Here is a 22,818-nt window from a genome sequence, read left to right as displayed (position 1 = left end):
CCAGGCTCACACTCACACATATTCGCACCCTCACACGCACCCTCACACGCACACACACAGGCTCACACACACACACACACACACACACACACACACTCACACACACACACACTCACTCACACACACACTCACACACAGGCTGACCCACACACACACATTCACACACACACTCACACAGGCTAATCCACACACACTCAAACACAGGCTGACCCACACTCACACACAGGCTGACCCACATACTCACACACACACACACTCACATACACACACACACACTCAGACACACACACACACTCGCAATCATACACAGGTTGACCCACATACTCACACACACAATGTCAGTGGGTGGGTCAGTGAGTGGGTGGGTCAGTGAGTGGGTGGGTCAGTGAGTGGGTGGGTCAGTGAGTATGTGGGTCCGTGAGTGGGTGGGGCAGTGAGTGGGTGGGTCAGTGAGTGTGTGGGTCAGTGTGTAGGTCAGTGTGTGGATCAGTGTGTGGGTGGGTTAGTGTGTGGGTCAATGTGTGAGTGGGTCAGTGTGTGGGTCAGTGTGTGGGTGGGTCAGTGTGTGGGTGGGTCAGTGAGTGTGTGGGTCAGTGTGTAGGTCAGTGTGTGGATCAGTGTGTGGGTAGGTTAGTGTGTGGGTCAGTGTGTTGGTGGGTTAGTGTGTGGGTCAATGTGTGAGTGGGTCAGTGTGTGGGTGTCACAGCGAGTGGGTCAGTGAGTGGGTGGGTCAGTGAGTGGGTGGGTCAGTGTGTGGGTCAGTGAGTGGGTCAGTGTGTGGGTGGGTCAGTGTGTGGGTGTCACAGGGAGTGGGTCAGTGAGTGTGTGGGTCAGTGTGTGGGTCAGTGTGTGGGCCAGTGGGTGGGCCAGCGTGTGTCACAGTGAGTGGGTCAATGTGTGTGTGGGTCAGTGTGTGGTGGTTCCGGTGTCCGTGTTCACCCTGAGGAAGCTGTTTTCAGGGGGCTCGGGCCCGGGGCAGTGCGGGGAGTTGTCTTTGGGGTCCCAGGGGCACACTGACCCACTCACACTCACACACACACACACACACCCAGGCTCACACTCACACACACACACTCGCACCCTCACACACACACACACACACACACACACACACACACACACACACACACACACACACACACACACACACTCACACACACACACACACACTCACACACACACCCAGGCTCACACTCACACACACACACACAGGCTCACACACACACACACACACACACACACACACACACACACTCACACACACACACACACTCACACACACACCCAGGCTCACACTCACACACACACACACAGGCTCACACACACACACACACACACACTCTCACACACACACACACAGGCTGACCCACTCACACACACATACACATACACACACACACACACACACACACACACACACACACACACACACACACACACACACACACACACACACACACACACACTCGCAATCATACACAGGTTGACCCACATACTCACACACACACTGTCAGTGGGTGGGTCAGTGAGTGTGTGGGTCCGTGAGTGGGTCCGTGAGTGGGTGGGTCAGTGTGTGGGTCAGTGAGTGGATCAGTGTGTGGGTGGGTTAGTGTGTGGGTCAGTGTGTGGGTGGGTTAGTGTGTGGGTGGGTTAGTGTGTGGGTCAGTGTGTGGGTGGGTTAGTGTGTGGGTGGGTTAGTGTGTGGGTCAGTGGGTGGGTGGGTCAGTGTGTGGGTCAGTGTGTGGGTGTCACAGTGTGTGGGTCAGTGGGTGGGTGGGCCAGTGTGTGTCACAGTGTGTGGGTCAATGTGTGAGTGGGTCAGTGTGTGGGTTAGTGTGTGGGTCCGTGTGTGGGTCAGTGTGTGTCACAGTGTGTGGGTCAGTGTGTGGGTCAGTGTGTGGGTCAGTGTGTGGGTCAGTGGGTGGGTGGGTCCGTGTGTGGGTGGGCCAGTGTGTGTCACAGTGTGTGGGTCAGTGTGTGGGTCAGTGTGTGGGTGGGTCAGTGTGTGGGTCAGTGAGTGTGTGGGTGGGTCAGTGTGTGGGTCAGTGTGTGGGTGGGTCAGTGTGTGGGTCAGTGAGTGTGTGGGTGGGTCAGTGTGTGGGTCAGTGAGTGTGTGGGTGGGTCAGTGTGTGGGTGGGTCAGTGTGTGGGTCAGTGAGTGTGTGGGTGGGTCAGTGTGTGGGTCAGTATGTGGGTGGGTCAGTGTGTGGGTGGGTCAGTGTGTGGGTCACTATGTGGGCGGGTCAGTGTGTGGGTGGGTCAGTGTGTGGGTGGGTCAGTGTGTGGGTCAGTGAGTGTGTGGGAGGGTCAGTGTGTGGGTCAGTGTGTGGGTGGGTCAGTGTGTGGGTGGGTCAGTGTGTGGGTGGGTCAGTGTGTGGGTCAGTGTGTGGGTGGGTCAGTGTGTGGGTGGGTCAGTGTGTGGGTCAGTGTGTGGGTGGGTCAGTGTGTGGGTGGGTCAGTGTGTGGTGGTTCCGGTGTCCGTGTTCACCCTGAGGAAGCTGTTTTCAGGGGGCTCGGGCCTGGGGCAGTGCGGGGAGCTGTCTTTGGGGTCCCAGGGGCTCTTCGTCGCGCTCTCCCGCCTTCCCTCGTTGTCGTTGACGCACGGGGTGGTCCTGAGGCAACGCAGAGTCAGAGTGGTCACTCGGGTGTGCCCTCACCCCCCCCAACCCGCCACCCAGCGCTTCTTGCCGGCCCCTCGCCCCGCCACCCACACTGCCCCTCACCCACGGGCCAGCCAGGTCTCGGTCACATCCTCACCCATCTCCAGTTCACCCCCTCCCGAGGATCATAACCCCCGTAGCCTCAGCTCCACGGTACTATCCAGCAGTGCGGCCGACCATTCCCACGCCCCTCCTGCGTCCGACCATCGCCAGGCCCCTCGTGCAACCCACACACCCCTGCCGTGGCTCCTGGCACTCACAGGGCAACCAGAATGGAGGATGTGGTTGGCACCGTGATGGCACTGTGTCAATGGAGGTTGCTGTGGGCCACGTGATGGGGCTGCAGAACATGTGTGGTGCAGCTGAGGAGTGGTGGGGAGTGGGAGGGGTGACGGTGCAGAAGCATCTCCCCCACCCCCCACCCCCCCCACTCCAAACCCACCCTCCCCTTGACCACTCCAAACCCACTCCCACCATCCGGCCCATTCTGGTGCCCGGGGGGCAGAGACAGGGTGGCAGGGGAACAGAGGAGGGAGGGGGAACGGAGGGAGCAGGGTGGAAGGGGGGAGGAGAGAAGGAAAGTGCATGGAGGAGGTGGGGGGGGGGGGAGGAGTGGGGACATCAGGGGATGTGGAGGGAGGGGAGCAGGGGGGGGGGGTGGGGGAGGAGGGGGTTGAGGAAGGCAGGGAGGGAGGTGGGAGCAGGGCAGGAGAGAGGCAGGGGGTGGTGTTGGGGGGGTGGGGGGAGGGTATTTGGGGGGTGGTGTTGGGGGGGTGGTTTGATGGGGGTGGGGGGGAGGGTGGTGGGGGGAGGGTGTTGGGGGGGTGTGGGCGGGGGGTGGGGGAGGGTGTTGGGGATGGTGTTGATGGGGGAGGGTGATGAGGGGGGATGGGAGGTTGGTGTTGGAGGGGGAGTGGTGTTGGGGGGGGTGTTGGGTGGGGGGGAGGGTGTTGAGGGGGGATGGGGGGTTGGTGTTAGAGGGGGGGTGTTGGGGAGTTGGTGTTGGGGGGAGGTGGGGGAGGCTGTTGGGGGATGGTGTTGATGGGGGGCGGGGGAGGGTGATGAGGGGGGATGGGGGGTTGGTGTTTGGGGGGGGGTGTTGGGGAGTTGGTGTTTGGGGGGGTGGGGGGAGAGTGATGAGGGGGGATGGGGGGTTGGTGTTGGAGGGGGAGTGTTGGGGGGGGGGTGGGGGGAGGGTGATGAGGGGGGATGGGGGGGAGGGATGGCAGCAGAGGGAGGGGGACGTACTCCTGAGCGAAGAGTGAGATGCGGCAGTGCTGCTGCTGTGTGTCGGGCCCGTCGCATGGTTTGCCCCCGTGCTGCGGGGCTGGGTTGTTGCACTGCCGGCTTCTCTGGCGACTGAACGAGGAGTCGCATGAATTCCATGAGGTCCAGCAGTTCCAGTATCCGTCCTGCACCTCTGCATGGGACACACACACACACACACACAGAGTCAGAGACCGGGACCCAGCCAGGAGACACAGACACAGGGACACACACTGGGGGACACTTTTCACACAGAGAATTCCACAGCCTCACCACTCTCTGTGTGAAAAGTATTTCCTCGTCTCCATTCTAAATGGCTTACTCCTTATTCTTAAACTGTGGCCCCTGGTTCTGCACTCCCCCAACATCGGGAACATGTTTCCTGCCTCCAGCGTGTCCAAACCCCAAGCCCTTAACAATCTTATATGTTTCAGTGAGATTCCCTCTCATCCTTCTAAACTCCAGAGTAGTTTCTGTTCCCAAAGATGTACCTCAGGGACAACTTGGTCACACAGAGGGTAGTCCGTATCTGGAACAAGCTGCCAGAGGAAGCTATGGGAGCAGACAATATCACAACTTTCAAAAGACATTTGAACAGATCAATGGATTGGACGGTGTGGAGGTTCTACTGGGGAAATGGGAATGTATGCCACCTTGATCGGCAAGGACATGATGGGCTGAAGGGCCTGTCTCTGTGCTGTACAGCTCGATGACTAGAGCTTTAGTCGCATGGTGGGGCAGCACGGTGGCGCAGTGATAGAGTTACTGCCTCACAGCGCCAGAGACCCGGGTTCCATCCTGACCATGGAGTGCACGGAGTTTGTGCGTTCTTCCCGTGACCCGCGTGAGTTCCCTCCTGGAGCTCTGGTTTCCTCCCACATCCCAAAACACACATGTTTGTAGGTTAATCGGCTTGGTGTAGGTGTAAATTGTCCCTAGTGTGTGTCGGACAGTGTTGGTGTGCGGGGATCGCTGGTCGGTGCAGACTCGGTGGGCCGAAGGGCCTGTTTCCACGCTGTGTCTCTAAACTAAACTAAACCGAGGTAGACACAAATGCTGCAGTAACCCAGACTAAACTAAGACGACACACACTAACAATAACTGGCATCTCTTTATCTACACTCGGCTTGGTGCTTTCCCAAAGAACGTCGAAGAATTTGTCCGAGTTCAGATCCTTTCCAGAAAAAAACATTTCAACTCTGGTCCATGTCATTTTGATTTTCAAAACATCCTGTTATTGCTTTCACAGTGATGGATGTGGGCAGTGTTGCAGCAGCTGGCTGGCCAATGCTCCCAGCTTTTCTTCCACAGTGCTGTCACATTTGCGGTTTTCAAAAAGGCTCTGCAAGGAATGTTGGAAACCAGACCCAGCGCTTCCCCTGGGCTCCAGAACTGGCCCAGCAGTCCACTTAGCGAAGCAATCCGTCATTTGGGGCTTTTACCCAGGGCTTTCCACACCCGCAGCACTGGTGTGCAATTACAACATTCTTTAGGGGTTGGACAGGCTAGATGCAGGAAGATTGTTCCCGATATTGGGGAATCCAGAAATAGGGGTCACAGTTTAAGGATAAGGGGGAAGTCTTTTAGGACCGAGATGAGAATTTTGTTTTTCACACAGAGAGTGGTGAATCTGTGGAATTCTCTGCCACAGAAAGTAATTGAGGCCAGTTCATTGGCTATATTTAAGAGGGAGTTAGATGTGGCCCTTGTGGCTAAAGGGATCAGGGGGTATGGAGAGAAGGCAGGTACAGGATACTGAGTTGGATGATCAGCCATGATCATATTGAATGGCGGTGCAGGCTTGAAGGGCCGAATGGCCTACTCCTGCACCTATTTTCTATGTTTCTATGTTTCTATGTGCCTCAGTTGTGAAGGCAGGCGTACACAAAATAATGCTCAACGGCCTGATTCCCATCATTAACATTCACATGGTTAACTATTGTGTTGGGTGGAACTGCAGATGCTGGTTTAAACCAAGGTCAGACACAAAGTGCTGGAGTAACTCAGCGGGGCAGGCAGCAAGGAATGGGTGACGTTTCGGCTCCAGACCTTCCTTCTTCTTCTCGACCTGAAACGTCACCTATCCATGTTCTCCAGAGATGCTGCCTGACCCGCTGAGTTACTCCAGCACTCTGTGAAACGTCACCTATCCATGTTCTCCACAGATGCTGCCTGACCCGCTGAGTTACTCCAGCACTCTGTGAAACGTCACCTATCCATGTTCTCCAGAGATGCTGCCTGACCCGCTGAGTTACTCCAGCACTCTGTGAAACGTCACCTATCCATGTTCTCCACAGATGCTGCCTGACCCACTGAGTTACTCCAGCACTCTGTGAAATGTCACCTATCCATGTTCTCCACAGATGCTGCCTGACCCGCTGAGTTACTCCAGCACTCTGTGACTTTTTTTCCAGGAACAACTATTCTCTTATTTACTCCTTAATTTCAGGCACCCCTTGGTGGCCTCTGAAGATTTTCCAAACCTCTGACCTACCACTAAATCTCCCAACAATATACGCATTCAAAAAGATTTGTAATGTTGCCGAACTTCTTGTACTGCAGGTGTGTGGTGGAGAGCACTCTGACTTGAATCACGGGCTGGTTCAGCAACTCGAACGCCCAAGAATGAAGGAGACTACAGAGAGAGGTGGACACAGCCCCGGTCTATCACGGGTACTGACCTCCCCCCCATCGAAGGGATCTATGGGAGGCATTGCTTCAAAAAGGCAGCCAATCTCATCTAAGACCCAAACGACCCTGGCCATGCTCACAATTCCTTAAAAGTTGTATCACAGATAAATAGGGTGGTCAAAAAGGCTTTTAGTTTAGTTTAGATAAGAGATACAGCGCGTAAACAGGCCCTTCGGCCCACCAGGTCTGCGCCGACCAGCGATCCCCGCACACTAACACTATCCCACACACACGAGGGACGATTTTTGCATTTATACCAAGCCAATTAACCTACAAACCCATACGTCTTTGGAGTGTGGGAGGAATCCAAAGATTTCGGAGAAAACCCACGCAGGTCACGGGGAGAACGTACAAACTCCGTACAGACAGCACCTGTCGTCGGGATTGAACCCGGGTCTCCAGCACTGCATTCGCTGTAAGGCAGCAACTCTACCGCTGCGCCACTTTGATCACCCTTTTGGCACATACAGTGTGCCTTCATCAGTCAGAGTATTGAGTATAGATGTTGGGAGGTCATGTTGCAGTTGTATAAGATGTGGTGAAGCCGCACTTAGAGTATTTGCTCACCATGTTACAGGAAAGATGTCAAGCTGGAACGGGTGCAGAAAAGAGGATGTTGCCAGGACTTGAGGGTCTGAGCTATAGGGAGAGGTTGAGCAGGCTGGGACTCTATACCTTAGAGTGCAGGAGGCTGAGGGGTGATCTTACAGAGGTGTACAAGATCATGAGGGGAATAATTCGGGTAAATGCCCAGTCTTTTGCCCAAAGTACAAGAATCGAGAACCGGAAGGTATAGCTTTAAGATGCGGGGGGGGGGGGGGGGGGGGAGATTCAATGGGAACTGAGGGGTAATTTTGTTTAACACAATGGGTGATGGGTGTATGGAACGAGCTGCTGGAGGAGGTAGATGATGCAGGGACCATTGCAGCGTTTAAGAGACATTTGAATACGTACATGGTTAGGGCAGGTTTGGAGGGTTAAAGGGCCAAACGCGAGCAAGTGGAACTACTGCCCGCAATGTAGCACCCCACACTGCAATGCTGCAGCACCCCCACAATGCAACATTGCAACATCCCACACTGCAACACCCCACAATGCAACACTGCAGCACCCCACAATGCAACACTACAGCACCCCACACTGCAGCACCCCACACTGCAACACCCCATAGTGCAGCACCCCACTCTGCAAAACTGCAGCACCCCACACTGCAAAACCCCACACTGCAAAACTGCAGCACCCCACACTGCAAAACCCCACACTGCAAAACTGCAGCACCCCACACTGCAAAACCCCACACTGCAAAACTGCAGCACCCCACACTGCAAAACCCCACACTGCAAAACTGCAGCACCCCACACTGCAAAACCCCACACTGCAAAACTGCAGCACGCCACACTGCAAAACCCCACACTGCAAAACTGCAGCACCCCACACTGCAAAACCCCACTGCAAAACTGCAGCACCCCACACTGCAACACTACAGCACCCCACACTGCAACACCCCAGAGTGCAGCACCCCACTCTACAACACCCCACACTGCAAAACTGCAGCACCCCACACTGCAACACCCCACACTGCAAAACTGCAGCACCCCACACTGCAACACTGCACCGCCTCACACTGCAGCACCCCACACTGCAGCACCCCACACTGCAACACCCCACACTGCAGCACCCCACACTGCAGCACCCCACACTGCAGCACCCCACACTGCAGCACCCCACACTGCAACACCCCACACTGCAACACCCCACACTGCAACACCCCACACTGCAACACCCCACACTGCAACACCCCACACTGCAACACCCCACACTGCAGCACCCCACAATGCAACACTGCAGCACCCCACACTGCAGCACCCCCACAATGCAACACTGCAGCACCCCACACTGCAACACTGGTTGCAACATCGGTTGTTGTGCGACTTGCAGCTGCAGGGTGTGGGTGTGGGTGAAGCGGTTACCTGAGTGGTAGTGGGGCTGGCGATGTTCACAGCTGTCCCCGTAGGTACCGGCCCTGCAGATGCAGGCACAGCTGTTGTCCACCATGACCGCCTTGCCGTTGTTGGGGCACGGCCGGCATTTGCACGGGTCCAGGTCCTCCATGTAGTCCATCAGGGCCCGCTCCAGGTGCTGCCGCTTGGTCACCGCACACGGGATGTCCTTCACCAGGCCCAGGATGGGCCGCAGCTGCGGGGAATCACACACAACGTACACGCCAGGGCAAACATGGCCGCACATGGAGGAAGGGAGAGAGGGAGGGAGAGAGTGTGGGAGGGAGAGGCTGGGGTACGGGTGCTTGGGAGAGAGAGGAGATAGGGAGAGACTCGAAGAGAGAGGAGAGGATACGGAGAGACTGGGAGAGAGAGGAGAGGATAGGGAGAGAGGATAGGGAGAGAACCGGAGAGAGAGGAGAGGATTGGGAGAGATTGGGAGAGAGAGTATAAAGAGAGGTTGGAAGCAGATAGGATAGGAGGGGAGAGAAAGGATAGGATAGGAGTTAGAAGAGATAGGATAGGGAGAGGTTGGGAGAGAGGGTGGGACAGGGAGAGGTTGGGAGAGGGAGAAGTTGGGAAAGAGAGAAGATGAGAGAGAGGGAAGGAAGTTTCGGAGTGGGAGAGAAGGTAGGAGCGAGAGGATGGGGGAGTGTTGGCGAGCAAGGATAGGAGAGAAGGTGAGCAGGAAGAGGTTGAGAAGAGAGGTTAGAAAGAAGAGAGGATGGGAGGGAAAGAGATTGTGAAGTTTAGGAGAGAGAGATTGGGATAGAGGAAGGATGGGGGAGGAAGAGAGTGATGGTGACAGAGAGGGAGAAAGAGAGGGAGAGCAAGGAGAAGGAGAAACAGAAAAAGAGAGAAACAGTGACAATGTGGGAGAGTGCGGCATTGAGACAGAGGTGGAGGGAAAGAGAGAAAGGCACAGGCTTGAAAGGTATCTTGAAAGAGACGGGGACAGAGAGAGATGTTGTGGTGGATGAGATCAGGAGAGGCAGCAATGGGCTGGTTGAATGGCCGTGGTTGATGTGGAGGGGTGGGGGGGGTGGGTAGGGGAGGTCAGGGGTGACGGGGAGAAGGTGGGAGAATGGTGTTGGGAGGGAGAGCTAGATTATTCATGACTGAATGGCCGAATTCAACATGGCCTTCCCGGGTGAAGGTTGGGTTAGGAGAGGAGCAGTACTGACCTTGAAGTCCACCACGGTGGGGTTGACACGGACCGATTTCTCCCACTCCACGAACGATTTGTTGGACAGTTGCTGTCCATTCTCCCAGGCGAGGGCGGCAGCGTACTCCACCCGGCCCCCCTTCACCATTGACACCGACTTCTCCGATGCCTCCAGGATCGAACCTGCCATTGGGGGGGTGGGGGGAGCACACAGACTGTGAACCACATCCAGGGCATTGAGTACAAGAGTCAGGGACAATAGACAATAGACAATAGGTGCAGGAGTAGGCCATTCGGCCCTTCAAGCCAGCACCGCCATTCAATGGCTGATCATCCCCAATCTGTACCTCGTTCCTGCCTTCTCCCCATATCCCCTGACTCTGCTATCTTTAAGAGCCCTATCTCTGAGCCCTCTCTTGAAAAGTCTCTTGAAGAGTCAAGCTTAGTTTGATTTTAGATTATTGTCACGTGTAACGAGACAGCGAGAAGCTTTTGTTTAGTTTTAGTTTAGTTTAGAGATACAGAGTGGAAACAGGCCCTTCGGCCCACCGGGTCCGTGCCGACCAGCGATCCCCGCACACCAACACTATCCCACACCACTAGGGACAATTTTTTACATTTACCCAGCCAATTAACCTATAAACCTGTACGTCTTTGGAGTGTGGGAGGAAACCGTAGATCTCGTAGAAAACCCACGCAGGTCACGGGGAGACTGTGCAAACTCCGCACAGACAGCACCCGTAGTCGGGATCGAACCCGGGTCTCCGGCGCTGCATTCACTGTAAGGCAGCAACTCTACCGCTGCGCCACTGTGACCGCGGCTGTGTGTTAACCGGTCAGTGGAAAGACAATGAATGATTACAATCGAGCCATTCACCGTGCACAGTTCCAGGATAAAGGCAATAACGTTTAATGCAAGATAAAGTCCAGTAAAGTCCGATTAAAGATAGCCTAATGAAGGAGATAGTTGGCCAGGACCGCTTGCTAGTTGCCGCATTTGTAGTATTGCGTGCAGTTCTGGTCACTCCATTACAAGAAGGATGTGGAGGCTTTGGAGAGGGTGCAGAGGAGGTGTACCAGAATGATGCCTGGATGAGAGGGTTGTGGAAACAACTTGGATTGTTTTCACTGTAACGCCTGTGGTTGAGGGGGAGACCTGATAGAATTATATAAAACTATGAGAGGCTTGGATGTAGTAGATGGTCAGAACCTTTTTCCCAGGATGGGAATATCCTCCACCCTCCCCACCGTGGGGACGTGGACTTACAATCGGAGCCGATCCCTTGCCTGGGATCGACGCTCCAACCGTGGCCTGTGGATTTCACCATCGAGGAGCTCGCAGTCTCGGGTAGAGACCGATGTCGGGAATCTCCAAACTACGCAGAAGGTTTCGACCAGCCCCGACCCAGGCCAGGGTCCGATCGCCCGGCGATGGGGGAGCTGACATCCCCCCGATGCGGGACTTGATCGCCCCGACGCGAGGGCCCAAACGCCAGCTACGGGAGCCAAGATCGTCCCGTCAACGGAAGGCTCGAGGCCCACGACCGCGGGAGAACAAAGAAGGGAAGAGATTGAACTTTTTTTTCACCTTCCATTACAGTGAGGAATGTGGAGGAGTCACTGTGGTGGATGTTCATGTTAAAATGTATTTTGTGTGTTCTGTTGCTTTTTATTGCTATGACTGTATGGTAAATCAAATTCCTCGTATGTTGCAAAACATACTTGGCTAATAAAGTATGTTTATGATGATGATTAAATATCAAATATAAGAATGTAAAGCTTTAAAGTGATAGGGGCAGCATTAAGGAGATTTGCGGGGCAGGTTTTTTACGCAGAGGGTGGTGGGTGCCTGGAACGTGCTGCAGGGGCTGGTGGTGGAAGCAGATACGATAGTGGTGTTTAACAAACTTTCAGATAGGCTTGTGGATACGCAGGGAATGGAAGGATATGGAGTTGGTCTTGGCATGGTGTTTGGCACAGATAGTATGGGCTGAAGGGCCTGTGCCGCTGTTGTTCCATGGTTTTGGTTTGGTTGAGTCTAGTGATACAGACACAGACCCATCAAGTACAGGCCAAACATCGATCACCCTTTCACACCAGTTGCATGTTATCTCACTTTCTCATCCACTCACGACACACTCGGGGGAATTTACAGAGGGTCCATGAACCTACAATCCCGCCAGCCTTTGGGACGTGGGAGGAAACCGGAGCACCCGGAGTAAACCCACGCGGTCGTGAGGAGGGTGCAAACTCCACACAGACAGCACCCGAGGTCAGGGATGGGACCCGGGTTTCAGGTGTTGTGACGAAGCGGCTCTACTGGCATGTTCTATCCAGCTGGCCCGTCACAGCCACCCACCTTCCCGGACCTGCCAGGCTCCACCTTCCTTCCCCATTCCCCTAGGCCTCGGCTATCTCCATGGCAACCGCGGGGAAGGGGGCTCCTCGTGACCTGCGTGGGTTTTCTCCGAGATCGCCTGTTTCCTCCCACACTCCAAGGAGGTGCAGGTTTGTAGGTTAATTGGCTTGGTATCATTGTAAATTATCCCTAATGTGTGTAGGGTAGTGTTAGTGTGCGGGGATCGCTGGTCGGCGTGGACTTGGTGGGCTGAAGGGCCTGTTTCTGCGCTGTATCTCTAAACTAAACTAAACTAAACAGCAGACACAGCGGGTCAGGCAGCATCTGTGGAGAATATGGATAGGTGACGTTTCACAGAGTGCTGGAGTAACTCAGCGGGTCAGGCAGCATCTCTGGAGAACATGAATAGGTGACGTTTCACAGAGTGCTGGAGTAACTCAGAGGGTCAGGCAGCATCTCTGGAGAACATGGAGAAGCGGCATTTCACTGGGAGAGGCTTCACTTGGATCAGAGACCGAGGGGCGTGCAGCTAAACAGTGTGTTAGTGTGGGAGAGGGAATAAATCTGGCATCTGCTGAAGGAACATTTAGAAAACACAAAGTAATGAGTTACATTAACCAGAGGCTGTCAGGAAGGACACAAACATTGGGGTCAACTTCCCATTGGGGTCAAGATGGAGAAAAATCCCACAGAAGGAAATGGACATTCATTATCTGATTGTATAATGCTCTTGCAACAGGATCAGTGAGATTCAGAAAAGCAGCCAAAATAATCAGAGACTTGTCCCTGTCCCACCCTGGTCATTCCTTCTTCTCCCCGCTCCCGTCCGGCAGAAGGTACAGAAGCTTGAAAGCGTGCACCACCAGACTCAGGAAAAGCTTCTTCCCCTCTGTTATCAGGCTTCTGAACGGTCCTTCCATAAGCTAGGGTACTGTCCGATTCACATCTACCCCATTGTGGACATTGGTCTTTGTCTCTGGAAGTGATGCGCTACATTGCTGAGAACTATATTCTGCACTCTGTATCTTCCCCTTTGCTTCTGTGAGGTATTTCAAGCTTCTTCGAGCAGCAGAGTGGCGCAGCTGGTAGAGCCGCTGCCTTATCGCGCCAGAGACCAGGGTATCATCCTGACTGTGGGTGCTGTCTGTGTGGAGTTGGCACGTTCTCCCTGTGACCACATGGGCTTCCTCCGGGTGCTCTGGTTTCCTCCCACATCCCAAAGACGTGCGGGGTTGTAGGTTAATCAGCCTCTGTAAATTGTCCCCCGTGTGTAGGGAGTGGATGAGAAAGTGGGATAACACAGAACTAGTGTAGCCAAAGAGTCTGTTCCCATGCTGTATCACAAAACTAAACTTCTGTACCTTTAGTTTAGTTTGGAGATACAGTGCGGAAGCAGTCCCTTTGGACCGAGTCCGCACCAACCAGCGATCCCCGCACATTAACACTACCCTACACACATTTGGGACAATTTTTTACATTCATACCAAGCCAATTAACTTACAAACCTGTACGTCTTTGGAACGTCCCCTTCCCCCAAGCCCCCCCCCCCATCCGCCCCAACCTCTGCCCACAGCCCAGGGCGAGGTGTCCTGAGGACATCTACGGATGCTGCCCCCCCCCCCGCTGCCACGACCTCTCACCCCTCACCACTTGTCCGAATGGTCATGTGGTTTTCCGTGCACTTCCTCGAGTATCTCCGGAATGGAATGAAGAACACTCGCCTGACCGTCTCCGTGACGACGCACTCCGTCAGATCGGCCTGCGTGAGACCTGCACACACACAATGAACACGCGTGTAGGAAGGAACTGCAGGTGCTGGTTTAAACCAAAGATAGACACAGAGTGCCGGAGTAACTCAGCGGGACAGGACAACATCTCCGGAGGGCAGGAATGGGTGACGTTCTGGGTCTCGACCCTGCTTCAGACTAGGGACGAAGGGTCTCGACCCGAAACGTCACCCATTCCTTCCCTCCAGAGACGCTGCCTGTCCCGCTGAGTTACTCCGGCACTCTGTGAATGCGCACATGTAGCAGAGGCCATCCCACTGGGCAGGAGAGGGGACAGGGGGGGGGGGGTGCAGGGGGGATGGAGGGAGGGAGAAAGAGAGTGTGAGTTATAGAGTGATAGAGGGAGAGGAGAGAAAGACAGAGAGGGAGAGAGAGGCAGAGAGACAGAGAGAATGATGGTGAATGATAGAGGAAGAGAGCGAGAGAGGGAGAGAGAGAGTGAAAGAGAGACAGAGAGTGCGGCAGGAGGAGGGGGAGAAAGAGAGGGCGAGAGAGAGAGAGAGAATGGTGGAGAATGAGAGAGGAAGAGAGAGAGAGAGGGAGAATGATAGAGAGAGAGAAAGAGAGACAGACAGAGTGCGATAGCAGGAGGGAGAAAGAGAGGGAGAGAGAGACAGAGAGAGAATGATAGAGGGAGAGACAGAGAGCGATAGAGGAGAGGAGACAGACAGACAGAGAGTGCGGTAGCAGGAGATAGAGGAAAGAGGGAGAAAGAGAGATGGGGAGAGAGATTGAGAGGGGAGAGAGACAAAGAGAGACAGAGAGGGAGAGAGAGGCATAGAGAGAGAATGGCAGGGTGAGAGAACGATGCGAGTGGGACGGGTGTGAAAGAGGGAATGGAGAGAGAGCCAGAGGAGAGATGGAGACAGAGAGACCGAGGGATGAGAGGAGAGACAGAGAGCGCGGAAGCAAGAGGGAGAGAGACACAGAGAGAGAGAGAGAGAGAGAAAGATTGATAGAGGGGAAAGAGACAGAGAAAGACTGAAGTGAGAAAGGGGAGAGAGACACTGAGGGCAGAGGGGGAGAGAGTGCAGTGAGTGTGAATACCTAGGATGGGGAGAGAGAAACGGTGAGTGCACAAGGGAGTGGAATGGGGAGAAAGTGAGTGTGACTAGAGGATGGAGTGGAGGGCAATGGACGGAAGAAAGGAGCATGTCGGGAGTGTGGAGGAGGAGGGCAGGAAGGAGGAATGGGGGGAGGGTGTGAGGGTATGGGGGAAGGAGGGAGGGAGAGGTGTGGGGGGGGAGGGGGGGTGTGAAGCATCCCCCCCACTCCCACATCCCCACCCTCCCACACCCCCCCACTCTCACATCCCCCTCCCCCACCCCCCCATACCCACCCCCCATTCCACCAACTCCCCCGATCCCCACTCCCCACCCCCTCCCCTCGCCCCATCCCACTGCCCGCTGGCCTTTCCGACACGGTACCTGAGCTATGTATGCTGTTGCTGTCGTACTGGTAGAGCAGGTCGTAGGTGCCGCCGGTGGTGCCGGAGCTGAAGTAGTGAGTGCCAAAGTCCTCGAATATGCGGCTGTACAGGGCGTAGTTGTACTCCAGGGGCAGGCTGCTCAGGGCTTTCACCAAGGAGTCCGAAATGTGCAGGTCTGAGTCCTTCATGGTGAACTCCGAATAGGCGATCGTTTTATGCACTCGGACAAACCGAGAGTTCTGAACGGCAGCAAGACAGACAGAACAGCGTCACACACACTGTCCCCATCACACACACACACTGTCCCCATCACACACACACACTGTCCCCATCACACACACACACTGTCCCCATCACACACACACACTGTCCCCATCACACACACACACTGTCCACACACACACACACACACACTGTCCCCATCACACACACACACTGTCCCCATCACACACACACACTGTCCCCATCACACACACACACACTGTTCACATCACACACACACACTGTCCCCATCACACACACACACTGTCCCCATCACACACACACACTGTCCCCATCACACACACACACTGTCCCCATCACACACACACACTGTCCCCATCACACACACACACACTGTTCACATCACACACACACACACACTGTCCCCATCACACACACACACACTGTCCCCATCACACACACACACACTGTCCCCATCACACACACACACACTGTCCCCATCACACACACACACACTGTCCCCATCACACACACACACACTGTCCCCATCACACACACACACACTGTCCCCATCACACACACACACTGTCCACATCACACACACACACTGTTCCCATCACACACACACACTGTCCCTGTCACCCACACTGTCCCAATCATACTCTGTCCCTGTCACACACACACACTGTCCCCATCACACACACACACACTGTCCCCATCACACACACACACACTGTCCCCATCACACACACACACTGTTCACATCACACACACACACTGTCCCCATCACACACACACACACTGTCCCCATCACACACACACACTGTCCCCATCACACACACACACTGTCCCCATCACACACACACACTGTCCCCATCACACACACACACTGTCCCCATCACACACACACACTGTCCCCATCACACACACACACACTGTTCACATCACACACACACACTGTCCCCATCACACACACACACACTGTCCCCATCACACACACACACACTGTCCCCATCACACACACACACACTGTCCCCATCACACACACACACACTCTCCCCCACACACACACACACACTGTCCCCATCACACACACACACACTGTCCCCATCACACACACACACTGTCCACATCACACACACACACTGTTCCCATCCCACACACACACTGTCCCTGTCACCCACACTGTCCCAATCATACACTCTGTCCCTGTCACACACACACACTGTCCCCATCACACACACACACACTGTCCCCATCACACACACACACTGTCCCCATCACACACACACACTGTCCCCATCACACACACACACTGTCCCCATCACACACACACACTGTCCCCATCACACACACACACTGTCCACATCACACACACACACTGTTCCCATCACACACACACACTGTCCCTGTCACCCACACTGTCCCAATCATACACTCTGTCCCTGTCACACACACACACTGTCCCCATCACACACACACACACACACTGTCCCCATCACACACACACACTGTCCCCATCACACACACACACTGTCCACATCACACACACACACTGTTCCCATCACACACACACACTGTCCCTGTCACCCACACTGTCCCAATCATACACTCTGTCCCTGTCACACACACACACTGTCCCCATCACACACACGCACACTGTCAGAACTCAGGACCGGCTTTAAGCCGATTGGACCGATTGCTCCCAATTGGGCCCCGCGCTGGAGTAATGCAAAGCTCCGCTCTAGGATATTTGGAGTAATCTACTCTCGGCTCAGGTAGATCTACCCCGGGTGGATGGGGGGGAGAGCGAGTAGAGGGGTGGAGGGGGAAGAAAGGGAGGGGGCTGTGAGGGTCAATGGAGAAGGAGGAGAGGGGGAGGTGGGTCGTTCTCTCACGGTCCCGGGGCAGCGCTCCCGCCCCTCCAGTCGCCGTGGTTCACGCACACAGCCCCGGCTCCCCCACTCTCTGTCCCCGGGGAGACGCGGTGAACAACCAAGATCCTATAGACAATAGCGGGAGGGCCGGGCTGGGCGTTGGAGCAACGTTTACAAACCTCAGCCTCAGCTCACACCCGTCCGCCCGGACCCCGGTATCCGCTCCTCCCGCCGGCCCTCTCCCTCCCTTCTCTCCTTCCCTTCCCTCCCTCCCTTCTCTCCTTCCTCTCTCTTTTCCCTTCTCTCCTTCCCTCCCCTTCCTTCCTTCCTTCCCACCCTCCATTCTCTCCTTCCTTCCCTCCCTCCCTTCTCTCCTTCCCTTCCCTCCCTCCCTTCTCTCCTTCCCTCTCTCCCCTTTTCTCTCATTCCTCTCACTTTTCCCTTCTCTCCTTCCCTCCCTTTCCTCCCTTCCTTCCCACCCTCCATTCTCTCCTTCCTTCCCTCCCTTTTCTCCTTCCCTCCCTACTTCCTCTCTATTTTCCCTTCTCCCCTCCCTCCTTCCTCTCTCTTTTCCCTTCTCTCCTTCCCTCCCTCACTCACCACTCCCTCCCTTCTTTCTATCCTTCCTCCCTTCTTTCTCTACTTCCCTCCCTTCTCTCCTTCCTCCCTTCTCTCCCTCCCTCCCCCTCCCACACACACACACACACACACATAACGCACAGACAACTAACACACACACATCAGGCACAGACAACTAACATACACACACACATAACTAAGTTAGGATGGGGTAGAAGCCCAAAGGGCAGGATGGGGCTGAAGCCCAAAATTTAATGCCTGGACTGGTTTTTCACCAATAGTTATTGGTTTGCCAGGATCTAGTTAATTAAATTACTTTTTTCATTTCACAGTCACTAAAACAAGTGGTATTGTAACTATGTACTTTTTAGAGGGGGGGGGTCCCTCAGTCACTCAAGCCTGATGTGCTGGCAGCTCACTCACTCACGGCTGGTGGGATGGCAGTTGACTCACGGCTATTCCTTGAAATTCCATTTCAAGCAGGGTGCAGGGCCACCAAATTCAAGTGCAGTTTCATACCACTTCAAGCAGGGTGCAAGGCCACCAAATGGCAGTCTTGATTTTATTACTGCTCTGTATTTGTGTGAAAGCATTTGGGATTTTTTTTTAAAAGGAGTTCAGACACAGGGTGGAGCTCCCTCTGCCCTGCTCCATCACACACACACACGTCCATGCAAAGCCAGCCCCGGCCTGCAACACGTACTTGAGCCGGTTCACGGACTCGCCAGCCGCCTGTCACTTCCGCGCCGAGGAAGAGACCGTGTTCCACGTGTATACGGAGTGTGAGAGGTTGCTGCCCCTGTTCAACTGAAGGGGCTGCTCCTCAAGTATTGGCGACATTTTAACCCCACACTACTGATATTTGGGCACCCGGTACAGAGGGGGAGGGTGGTCGGGATGGAGGGGGGGGGGTCTCCCTGTCGGTGGCCAATATCTCCCTCCCTGGGCCAGGCCAAGATGGCCATTCGCGGGTCCAGGCAGCGGTAGTCGACGGCCAATTGCCAGGGTCGGCTGCCTGCCCCTTCTCCGGGTCTACGCCCGTGTCCCTGGAGCGGGAACATGCGCTGTCCACGGGGACCTTGGATGCCTTCCGTGAACGCTGGTCACCACGGGAGACCGAGTGTATAACTGATGATGACAACGTTATTTTGAAATTGATGACTGGTGTTTTGTAAACTGCCACAAAGGCAGTTTTGATGGTGTTACCTTTAGTATGTTTGCATTTTGTTTTCTGAATAAAAGTATTTGTATATATAAAAATTTTTTAAATGAATAAACAGTCAAGCCCAGCGTATTAATCGTATATTACTCTTGCTACGTTGTATTATGATGGCAACTACCTTCTTTTTCGAAGCTTTGATCACCTCCCGGAAGCTGGATTTCCGCGTGGTTTTAGTGGTTCTTTTGCGACTGTACAGGATTGGGATGTTGAACCTGCTAGACCTTTCATCGTACACATTGTCTGCATTGTTCACTCCAGATTCATAATCAACTGCATCGGTGTAAAACTTGGCTGTGACATCATCCTCCAGGACAGTTCTCTGGGTGAAAGGAAGTACCTTGGTCAGAATTCATCCACAGCAACCGCGTTGGAGCATAGATCGTACAATAGTGCGACACACAATCAGGCCCTTCGGCCCACAATGTCCATGCCACACATGATGCCTTCTGGAGACTACCCTCCCTCTCTCTTGGTCAGGCACATCTTTCTTCATAGCCTTTCCCTTTCATCCTCCACATCTTAGAAACATAGAAGATAGGTGCAGGAGGAGGCCATTCGGCCCTTCGAGCCAGCACTGCCATTCATTGTGATCATGGCTGATCGTCCCCAATCAATAACCCGTGCCTGCCTTCTCCCCATATCCCTTGATTCCACTAGCCCCTAGAGCTCTATCTAACTCTCTCTTAAATCCATCCAGTGACTTGGCCTCCACTGCCCTCTGTGGCAGGGAATTCCACAAATTCACAACTCTCGGGGTGAAAACTTTTTTTTTCTCACCTCAGTCTCAAATGGCCTCCCCTTTATTCAAAGAAGAGAAACTCTGGCAGCTTGTTCCATACACCCACTGTGCAAAGGTTGCCCCTCGGGTTCCTATTAAATCTTTGCCCCTCTCACCTTCAACCTATGCTCTTTAGTTCTTGATTCCCCAATCCTGTTTACTCAGCACAGCCTCAGAATCAAAGGACGTTCCTTTAGAAAGGAGATGAGGAGGAATCTAGTGGTGAATCTGTGGAATTCATTGCCACAGATGGCTGTGAAAGCCAAGCCAAGCCAAGGGACATTTTTAACGTGGAGAGTGATAGATTCTTGATTAGTAAGGATGTCAAGGGTTATGGGGAGAAGAAGGCAGGAGAATGGGGTTGAGAGGGAGAGATACAGTAGATCAGCCATAATTGAATGGCGGAGTAGATTTGATGGACCGAATGGCCTAATTTCGGTCCTATCACTTATGGACATGAACGTGGCTTACTGACCCTTAAACTCAATGCCCGAACCAATGTAGTAATGTAGCAAGCTCACCATGTGCGTTCGTTATTACCCTATCTACTTTCAGGGAGCTATGGACTTGCAACCCAAGATTTTTCTGTACTTCAATGCTCGAAAAGGTCCTGCTATTTAATGTATAAATGTGCGGACCCGTTGGGTCCCCGTACCCCAACACGACATTCCACCACTCGCGAGTCAAAATGGCAATCACAAAATGGCGGCAGGCACGGCAACCCTTCCCCAAATGCGCACGCGCGGCTGACGGGTTCCCGTTGTGACGCCATGGCAACCCTCCCCCAACCTGGCAGGCGTGGCTGGCATATTGGGAGAGCAACTGCCAGGTTTATTAAAGTTTAAAAAGTCAATAACTTTAAAAAAATAACATCAATCTGAATGAAATTGCCACTGTGCACCGCAGGACAACGGTGAGTAAGGTGGACCTAAAATGGTAGCGCTATCCTGTACCGTTTTGGTTGTACTTCGGCATCAAACAAACAAATATATATACAAACAAACAAACAAGATGAAAGTTTTAGTTAATATTAAAGTAAAGATTTTCCCGTACATCTGACTTTCTAATATGGAACACCTCACACTTGTCTGAATGAAACTCCGTCTGCAATTTCTCTGCCCATATCTGTAAGGGATCCATATTCTGCTGAATCCTATAACAATCTTTCTCTCTGTCCATAACTCCACTATGTTTATGTCATCTGCAAACTATTAGTCCACCTATATTTTCATCCAAATCATTTATATTTACTTTTTTCTTTGGACCATAAGTTCATAAGTTGTAAGAGCAGAATTATGCCATTCGGCCCACTAGAGGCAGGAAACATGTTCCCGATGTTGGGGGAGGTCAGAATCAGGGGCCACACTTTAAGAATAAGGGGTAAGCCATTTAGAACGGAGACGAGGAAACACTTTTTCTCAGATAGAGTTATGAGTCTGTGGAATTCTCTGCCTCAGAGGGCGGGGGAGTCCGGTTCTCTGGATGCTTTCAAGAGAGAGCTAGATAGGGCTCTTCAAGATAGCGGAGTCAGGGGATATGGGGAGAAGGCAGGAACGGGATACTGATTGGGGATGATCAGCCATGATTACATTGAATGGAGGTGCTGGCTCGAAGGGCCGAATGGCCTACTCCTGCACCTATTGTGAATTGTCTATTGGCCCATCGCGTCTACTCCGCCATTCAATCATGGCCGATCTATCTTTCCCTCTCAACCCCATTCTCCTGCCTTCTCTCTATAACCCTTGACACCCTGAACAATCAAGAACCTATCAATCTCCACCTTAAAATTATCCATTGACTTGGCCTCCACGCCTTCTGTGGCATTGAATTCCACAGATTCACCACCCTCTGACTAAATATGTTCCTCCTCATCTCCTTCCCAAAAGAACATCCTTTAATTCTGAGCTATGGCCTCTGGTCCTAGACTCTCCCACTAGTGGACACATCCTCTCCACATCCACTCTATCCAGGCCTTTCACTATTCGGTAATTTTCAATGAGCCCCCCCCCCCCACCCATCTAAACTCTAGCGAGTACAGGGCCAGTGCCATTAAACGCTCATCATATGTTAACCCAGCCCGTAAGGGCTAAGGTGTAACCTTATTGATGTGTACAAGATTATGAGGGGTCACAAAGTGCTGGAGTAACTCAGCGGGTCAGGCAGCATCTGTGGAGAACATGGATAGGTGACGTTTCACAAAGTGCTGGAGTAACTCAGCGGGTCAGGCAGCATCTCTGGAGAACATGGATAGGTGACGTTTCACAGAGTGCTGGAGTAACTCAGCCGGTCAGGCAACATCTGCAGTTGCATGTGTCTGCAAGATCATGAGGAGTATGGGGTAGAGTGAACATTCATAGTCTTTCTCCCAAGGTAGAGCCTTAAGGTGAGGGGGGAGAGATGTAAGTGGGACTTCATGGGCAACGTTTTCCACTCAGAGGGTGGAATGAGCATCCAGAGGAAGCTGTGAAGGCAGATACAATTACAACATAAGAAATGCGTAAATGGGGCAGAGTTTGGGTTTAGAGGGCCGTATGCAGGGCATGGGACTAGCCCAGTATGCCAACTTGGTCAGTATGGACAAGGTGGGCCGAAGGGCCTGTTTCCATACAGCTCCCTGACTCTGTGACTGGCCCTCCTAATTACGTGGTGTGCATCCATGCTGTCCTCTTTGCATCGAGGTACAGTGAAAAACTTTGCTTTGCATGCTTTCCAAACATCAGATGGTACTATAAGGGGGTTGCACGTAGGGTCATCGGGTCAAAGGGCGTGACGCATGGAGCAGCT

General features: G+C 53.5%; 1 protein-coding gene across 1 annotated transcript; it reads right to left on the bottom strand.

The window, feature by feature from the left end:
• Nucleotides 1-2,439: 2,439 nt before the first annotated feature.
• On the bottom strand, nucleotides 2,440-19,605 carry c6 (complement C6; the record flags this gene model as incomplete). Its single annotated transcript, XM_033016560.1, has 7 exons — nucleotides 2,440-2,611; nucleotides 3,908-4,079; nucleotides 8,587-8,812; nucleotides 9,801-9,964; nucleotides 13,788-13,910; nucleotides 15,355-15,595; nucleotides 19,375-19,605. Coding segments are annotated over 7 exons (1,314 nt in total), but the record flags the coding sequence as incomplete, so codon positions are not given.
• Nucleotides 19,606-22,818: the final 3,213 nt, after the last annotated feature.

The sequence above is a fragment of the Amblyraja radiata genome, unplaced genomic scaffold, assembly GCF_010909765.2.
Source record: "Amblyraja radiata isolate CabotCenter1 unplaced genomic scaffold, sAmbRad1.1.pri scaffold_1165_ctg1, whole genome shotgun sequence".
NCBI lineage: Eukaryota > Metazoa > Chordata > Chondrichthyes > Rajiformes > Rajidae > Amblyraja > Amblyraja radiata.
Note: the sequence above shows the minus strand (reverse complement) of the source record. Positions and strands in the feature narration are given on the sequence as shown.